Below are 8,793 nucleotides of genomic sequence, written 5' to 3' on the forward strand. Positions count from 1 at the left end.
ATTGCATCAGGCGTGCAGCTAATGACTCATGGGTCCCTCTTCAAAAAGTTACCTTGGGCCCCCTGCTAAAAACTACATTTAATTGTTGCCCCTGTTTATATTGCAGTAAAGACGCCAGTAACTATGGCATTTCTGGTGTAATGTGAACACTGGGGGAGATTTATCAAACATGGTGTAAAGAGAAACTGGCTCAGTTGCCCCTAGAAACCAATCAGATTTCACCTTTCATTTTCCAAAGAGTCTGTGAGGAATGAAAGGTGGAATCTGATTGGTTGCTAGGGGCAACTGAGCCTGTTTCACTTTACACCATGTTTGATAAAGCTCCCCCACTGACTTTTTATTAAAAAAAAAAAAAAAAAAGAAATTAAAGGGTTTGAAGGAATTGTTATTTTATCGCATTCACTAGCCAGATTGTTTAGGAGCTTGAGGGGGTTTGTGGACCCGGCCGGGTTACAGAATGGCCAGTGTTTGTGAAGATCATCCCGGCCGGATCTTTCTTTGTGCTGAATTGGGATGCAGGTGCATCTGTGTGTGCCCGCATCCCAATTCACCACAGCTGAAAATGGAGTGTGCGGACTTGTCAGGCTTGTACGTCCGCTATTCAATGAGTAGCAGCCGTACAAAACTGACGTCAGTACCTGTACGCGGCCGCCAGGCTTGAGTTTATACTATGCGTATGATCACTGTGAATTGGGAACAACTGAACCTTACAATGACCAAAATATCACATCAAGTTTTCCCCCAGAAAAACATTTGCTATCAGTTTGTATCTGTCATTCTCTTTTTGTTACAAAAAGTCCCCAAAATGTTCTTACTGTTTATAAACAATGACCACTGTTTGACATGTTCCTGCGGCCGATATTACCATTAACATCATTTTATTTGGATTGCAGGCACATTTGGTTGCGCCTGCATTCCAATTAACCATTAAAGTCCATGCTGTCAGAACAGCCATACATTGTGTGGACAGAGCGAGAACAACGTTCCTACATTAGCAGCCACAAATAATTGACAAGTCAATTATTTGTGTGGTCATAGGGGAACAATGAGCGTTGTTCAATACAGTGCATGAACAACGGCCATTGTTCCCATAGAGTTTGATGCAGTGCATTATTTTAAGGCAAGAACGGATGTTGTTTTAATAGACAAAAACGGCCATTTCTGTCTCAAAAAATACACTGTGTGAACATAGCCTTACACTTCAGTCACCTAAAACTACCAAGAATCCATAACATCCTTATCTCTTATTTATATTCACAATGGCTCACACCAAGATAAAAGGGACATGTATCCAATAGCAATACTACAGTAAATAATACCTATAATTTTTGGGACAGGATGGAAGACTAAAGATGATGTCCCAAAACTTGTGTCGGATTATATGAATAAGAAATTTGACTTTGATGGGCTGATAACGCACAGGTTACCACTTGAGAAGATCAATGAAGCATTTGAACTTCTGCGCAGAGGAGAGAGGTATGGTTACCATCTTAAAATGACCCAGTTATATACATTATAATATGTAGGAATTGTGCGTGCTGAAAAGGCATTTGTAGGCTAAGTGGTAAAGTGGAAAATTTGAACAACCAGGGTGGTTCCCTTGTAGAAAATACATTTATCCATCTAAAGTTGGGTCTAAAACATGGGCCTCCAAACTGCGGCCCTCCAGCTGTTGAAAATACACAATTCCCATCATGCCCGGACAGTTAAAGCTTCGGATTTGGCAGTCCAGGCATGATGGGAAATGTAGTATTGCAACAGCTGGAGGGCCACGGTTTGGAGACCCATGATCTAAAACTTATGCAGAATACACTTTTTGGAAATTATGGGAAAGAAGGGCAGCTCCCATTTCATCCACTCTATTCCTTCCTGTAACTTTCGGCTCTCCCGTATCATATTAATACATGATGATGGGAGGTCTATGGGAGTCCACGGCTCAGCTTCATGCTCCATAGGGCCTTATTTTGGGAAAGCTTTATAAAACTCGCACAGAGACCTTACCGTGTTCTAGAATGAGGGAAGAGAGGAAACCAACCATTGGACAGGACCATCAAAGTATAAACAGTACCATAAAAATGTATCCAAAACAGTGCAATCATGGAAGGTACCAAAGTCCTATACACAGTGCTGAGCATCTTATATAATGCAGTACCAATTCGAAGATGTCCACCTGATGTCTAGTGGGAGATAAGAAATGCCACATTTTCTGGTGTCTCACGCGGCTTAATCACAGATGAGGATGGTAGTGGCCCGCAGGCTACGTACAAGAATTAGGTGCAGGTAGAAGAGCCATGGCAGGCAGCACTGGTTCACCGTCAGCTTCTAATAACCAAGTAATATCATATAATATCAAGTACAAGTAGTAGTAACTGCCATAAAGATTTATTAAGGAATTAAAGTGTTTTTGTTATAAAAATAAATGGCCAAAGGGCCAAATGCCCACAGCTGCCTGTCATTAACCCCTTAAACGATGCGATCTATAGTGATTGCGGTGTTTAAGGTAGTCAATGACAGGACAAACACCCCCGGGCATGGCTTCAGGGGTCCGATCGCTTGTACCGACAGGTGGGGGTAAGCCACTTACCTCCGTCCTATAGGATTGGCGTTCTGTGTATAGAGTCTTCTCTCATGCAGGCTCTATGCCGATAACACTGATCTATGCTATGCTATGGAATAGCATAGATCAGTATATGTAATTAAGTATGCAAGTTTAAAAAAAAACCCTTATAACCCTCCCCACAATAAAAGTATAAAATACCTCCATGCCCATTATAAAAATAAAAGTATGTAAAAAAAGAGGGAAAAAATAAACATATTACATATCGTAGGGTACGGAATTGTCCGATCTATTAAAGTATAACATTATTGTTCCCACGCAGTTAGCTGCGTAAACGAGGGAAAAAAGGAAAAAACACCAGGATTGCTGATTTTTTAAAATTTTATATCAGGAAAAAATTTATAACAAGCAATCCAATTTTTTCTCTTACACCAATATGATATTGATAAAAACTAGAGAAAAAAAACTACACCTTAACCAGCCCTGTAGATGGAAAAATTTGACCTGGACATCCGGGCACCAATGACCTCGGTCATGAAGGGGTTAAAAAGGTACAAAAATAAATATAAATTGTTTAGTACTCTATATGCCGTATATGTCTTTAACTAATGTATTTTTTTCTTAAGTATCCGTACAGTGTTGTCTCTTTGAAGAGCCCAGTCCTGGTGGTCATCTAAGGAAGAACTCCCTAATGCTGTCTGCTTCCAAGAAGGAATATTCATTTATAACACACTTTTTTTTGCTTTCTGTTATATAACTGAATAGTGTCAGGTTGCACAATACGGTTAGTTTATACATACATTTTCAATACATCTTTTGTTATTCAGGTACACATAGGGAGACGTTTATCATCTATCGTAGGGGGCATTTATTACGGCTTAATAGTAACAACTTTTCATACAACATAGTGCTGGAGAAAGTACACAGGACTAAGAAGGCTGGCACTATGCTGGGCTGATGATTTACACAATACAATACTCTATATGGCATGTAGAAGGGAGAAGCGGTTATTGACGCACTGTTGACGGTAAAAATAAAAAACACTGTGCTTACCTGCCTCTGTTCCTCTAGTGTGATCCTGTCTGATTCTTTGGTTTCCATCTAACTGGCAGCCCGCTTAGCCAATCACTGTTCTTTCCCACCACAGCCACTGATGATGAAAATGTACATAATGGATGGCTGTCTTTACTTTTTCCATGACATATATTTTCTTCATGGAGATAAGAGGCAGGAATTGGGATGTAATACTCAGCCCCACTCCTTCTGCAACTGCCAGGATCAGAGAGAATGCAAATCTTGTCTGTTTAACCCCCTAGTTTAAAGAAGTCCAACAAGGAGACTTTTTTTTTTTTTTTTTAAGACAGGGGCGGGGGAACATAAAAAGCATGTCCCTCCAGCGTCAGATCGCTGCTCCAGCCCGGGATCTGCTCCCAGCCGGTGTCACAACCCGTATGATTGACTGCCCGTTCAGCCAATCAAGACTGGGGCGGGACGCCGCTGCAGTCACTGACTGGCTGTGCGGGCAATCCATCAGCCGGGAAGTCATTTTTCCCTTTGTTGTGACATCATCAGGACTCAGGGGGGAAAATGCCTTCTGGCGGGAATCCCAAGGAGAGGTAAGTTAGCATCCTGTAGTAAATCCCCCCTGCCCCTGCCGGCTGCCCCAAAATAAAAATGGCCAGACTTCTCCTTTAATGAAAATTCAGTTTTAGTCACTGGAAATTTTTTGGTCATTGCTTATATCCAGATAAAAATCTGATCAGGTAATGACACTCAGTTGCAGTGCTGATCATATATTGATAAGGAAAATAATAAATCATAGTAAAATAATAACAGCATATGTTCCCACAAGTCTCTTTCTGCCTGTTTTACGGCTATCTTTAACTCAATTTGAGTGACTTCATTGTGCCGCGGACCGGCGAAGAGGCAACATCAGACATCGGAGGGTGAGTATAAAGCTCTCCCCACCCCCTCCCCTGCACTGCACCCATCCCAGCAAGGGGGGGTCACTTAACCCCTTCCTTGCTGGTATTGGTGCAGTCTGACATCAGTATGGCCCCCAAGGGGTTAAGGGGGATGCAATATATCCTTCCTTAACCCCTTGGGGGCCAGACTGTAAGCAGCGATCTGTAAAGATGCTGCATACTGTAAGGTGCACAACACCGCTCAAAATGATGTGTGTTGTGCTCCTGTTTGTGTGTTTTTTGTGTGTTTCTCCCTTTTTTTTTTTTTTTAGATATTGGTATCCTGTGGATTACGTTGGATTCGCTAGACTACGTCGATGACCAGCGGTTGTTTTGATTTTTTTTTTTTTTTAAATAAAATGGTCAATGAGGGGTGTGGGGGTGTTTTATTTAAATAAAAAAAAATTTTCACTTGTGTCTTCTCTTTATTCTTTACTTTATAGACTTAGTAGTGGAAGCCGTCTAATAGCCGGAATCCATTACTAAGTCGGGGCTTAGTGTTAGCCGGTGTAAAATGGCTAACACTGACCCCCCCATTATTATCCCAGTACCCAATGCCACCAGGGGTACTGGGAAGAGCCAGGTGCCAGTGGTCCCGGAGCGTCAAAATTGGTGCTCCTGAACTGGGCAGCAGCAGGCTGGTAATATTAGGCTGGGGAGGGCCAAAACCAATAGCCCTACAGGTTTTTTTCAAATTTTTATGACCAGCTGGGTTAAAAACCAAGCAACAGCAGCCTAGTAACAACACGGTGGGAAGGGCCATTGGTTTAGGCCCTCCCCAGCCTAAATATTACCAGCCTGCTGCCGCCCAGTCCAGGAGCGCCAATTTTGACGCTCCGGGACCACTGGCACCCGGCTCTTCCCAGTACCCCTGGTGGCATTGGGTACTGGGGTAATAATGGGGGGGTTAGTGGTAGCCATTTTATAATGGCTAACACTAAGTCCCGACTTAGTAATGGATTCCGGCTATTAGACGGCTTCCACTATTAAGTCTATAAAGTAAAGAAATAAAGACAAGCCACAAGTGAATTGACCATTTTATTTAAAAAAAAAATCCAAACAACCGCTGGTCATCGACGTAGTCCAGCAAATCCGACGTAATCCCCAGGATACCAATATCTGAAAAACAAAAAGGGAGAAACACACAAAAAACACACAAACAGGAGCACAACACCCATCATTGTGAGTGTGAGCAGTCTTGTGCACTTTACAGTATGCAGCATCTTTACAGATCGCTGCTTACAATCTGGCACCCAAGGGGTTAAGGGAGGATGCATTGCATCCCCCCTAACCCCTTGGGGGCCAGATTGATGTCAGACTGCACCCATACCAGAAAGGAAGGGGTTAAGTGACCCCCCCCTTTCTTGCTGGGATGGGTTCAGTGCAGGGGAGGGGGTGGGGAGAGCTTTATACTCATCCTCCTATGTCCAATGTTGCCTATTCGTCGGATTATATGTGCGCTCTGCCAATCAGCTGAGCGCACATATGAATCAAAATGTTTCTTCTAATAATGCTATTGTGATAGCATAATTAGAAGAAACATTTGATGTTTTAATTAAAGTAAAGTATTAATTATTACCATGAGCTGTTTTACCGGGAATATGAATTACCGGCATTAATAGAGCTTCCTGTAATAGTTAATATAATTAATTAATAAAACACATTTTTGTTCTAAAAAAGTTATTTTCGTTGTTCAATAGTTTAATTAAAACGAATCCATACTTTTGCAATTAAATATTGTCACGGCCGCGGCGGCGTCCCGTGTTCCGGGCCGCCGCCGCAACCTCCTCCTGCCCCATGCAGCCGCCGGGGTCCTTGTGCAGGGACCCGGCGCTGCTGCTAGTTCAGCCCCTGGGGGCGCCTCACCTTCCTCCGCTCCTGTCTCTCACTGTGCCGGCCTCCTAGGGCGCGCGCGCGCCGGCTGTCTCAGATTTAAAGGGCCAGTTCTGCCCCTAATTGGTTGTTGCACATCACACTCTCCTATAAGTTCCAGCCCTGCCCCCTCCCAGGTGTTGGAGCCTCTACATGCTTCCCATAGCGTTTGGCCCAGCTCCCTGTTGTTCCTGACCTTAGTCCTTGTCCCTTGTTCCTGTCTTCAGTCCTTGTCCCTAGTCCTTGCCACCTGCCTTCCCATTGTTCCTGAGTCCTGTCCGCCACCTGCGATCACGTCTACAGTCCTCTGCCTGCACTATCTCCTGCCTACTGCTCCTGCCACGCCTCGCCTGCTGTCACTAGCAACCAAGCCAGGGGTAGCGACCTGGGGGTCGCCTGCCGCAGCAAGTCCATCCCGCCTTGCGGCGGGCTCTGGTGAAAGAGCCAGACTCCGCTCCCTGGTGAGGTTAGTGCTATCGCTAGTGACGGTCCAGTTGATCCACTACTCCAGGCGTTACAAATATACTGTAAATAAATAAATAAATAATTAATTATATATATATATATATATATATATATATATATATATATATATATACACACATTTATTAATATATTTATTTTTTTATCAACAGTATATTTAATTGCACAAGTATGGATTCATTTTGATTAAGCTATTGAACAACGAAAATAACTTTTTTAGAACGAAACTTTGATTTAATAATGAAATATATTAACCAATACAGGGATCAGCGTTATTGCAGAGGATCGCTAACCCCGGTAATGCCGATCCCTGTTTTACTGATTCCCTACATGCTGCCCCTGATGTTTCCTGTCCATTTCTGTGGTGTTTCCATCATTTTCTGTGGTTGACAGGTTTTCAAGCAACCTTCCCTCTGCCAAACTTGGGTCCCCTGCAAAAATGCTTGAGTTTCCCATTGACTTCAATGGGGTTCGTTACTCGAAACGAGCACCCGAGTATCGGGAAATACTCGTCTCGAGTAAAGAGCACCCGAGTATTTTAGTACTCGCTCAATACTATTAATTAACATAGAGTCAACATGTTGATCAACAATAAGTTCAAAGGAGAACAGAAATGCCACGGCACACATCCAATTTAGAGTGAATCTTTTATTTTGCTTACATAGTCGTGGGTGCAAACAAAACAACAGGCTATGATCGTTTCACGCCTAGGTCTGGCACTTCCTCTCCTGATTGTCAGGTTAAAAAGCCTATATGAACAGTGTGCCGAGGAAAAGGGTGGTTGCCAAGGTGATTTCTTGCTGATTGATCATAGCAAGCTATAGTAGCCAAAGCACCTCCAGAAAAAGCAAATCCTAATGCATCCTAATCCTACAATACAGAGGATACATAAAAGTATAATTCAGACTATTACATACAAATATGTGTAATAGAAGACCATTAACCCTTTGAGGACCAAGCCCAAAATTATTTCCGTTTTTGCTTTTTAATTTTTTTCCTCCTCCCCTTCTAAGAGCTCTAGTACTTTCATTTTTCTATCGTGTTCTGAATGCTAAAAACTTTCATAAATGACCCCATTTTGAAAACTGCTGCCCAAAAGATTTCACAATAGGATTTAGGAACTTTGTTAACCCTTTAGGTGGTTCACAGGAATCAAAGCTAACTGGAGGTTAAATTAAAAAATGTCATTTTTTTTTTTTTACAAATTTAAAATTTTAAGTAATTTTTCCATAGTTAAAGGGCTAAAGTAATTCATAGGCTCATATGACAAACTAATGCTGCGTTTACACAGACAGATTTATCTGACAGATCTTGGAAGCCAAAACCAGAAACAGACTATAAACAGAGAACAGGTTATAAAGGAAAGACTGAGATTTCTCCTCTTTTCTAATCCATTCCCTGGTTTGGCTTAAAAAATCTGTCAGATAATTCTGTCTGTGTAAACGCAGCATTAGTTTGTCATATGAGCCTATGAATTACTTTAGCCCTTTAACTATGGGGTTAACAAGGTCTGTACATCACTGAATGACTGAGGCCCTTTTTTAAAATCTGATCTGTCTCACTTTATATGCTAATAACTTTGTGATGCTTTAACCTATCCAGATGTTTCCGAGATTGTTAGTGGTTCATTTTAGTCAATACATTTAGCTTTTTTGTGTGGTAAAACTCCAGAACTTTGTAAAAAATTTGGAAACATTTGTATTTTTCTAACTTTGGAATTTACTGCTAGTAAGATAGTCATGCCACATACATTAGTTAATAATTTACATTTACAATATGTCTACTTCATGTTATCATAATTTAATAAACATTCCAAAAAATTTTCAGACATTAGAGGCAGTAGAAGTTCAAATCGTCCATAACGTTTTTTATGTTTAAAATTTTTTATTGAAGTTTTGTAAATATTACAACACAGAA

At 41.6% G+C, this 8,793-nt stretch overlaps 1 protein-coding gene across 1 annotated transcript in view; it reads left to right on the top strand.

The window, feature by feature from the left end:
• The window catches only part of LOC138797762 (alcohol dehydrogenase 1-like), a 49,553-nt gene extending 45,939 nt beyond the window's left edge, over nucleotides 1–3,614 (top strand). The window contains exons 9-10 of the mRNA XM_069978367.1: nucleotides 1,338–1,476; nucleotides 3,184–3,614. Of these exons, the coding sequence (XP_069834468.1) occupies nucleotides 1,338–1,476; nucleotides 3,184–3,208 (164 nt within the window). The 3' untranslated portion in view covers nucleotides 3,209–3,614. The remainder of the gene's footprint in view (nucleotides 1–1,337; nucleotides 1,477–3,183) is intronic.
• Nucleotides 3,615–8,793: the final 5,179 nt, after the last annotated feature.

This window comes from Dendropsophus ebraccatus, chromosome 7, assembly GCF_027789765.1.
Source record: "Dendropsophus ebraccatus isolate aDenEbr1 chromosome 7, aDenEbr1.pat, whole genome shotgun sequence".
Lineage (NCBI taxonomy): Eukaryota > Metazoa > Chordata > Amphibia > Anura > Hylidae > Dendropsophus > Dendropsophus ebraccatus.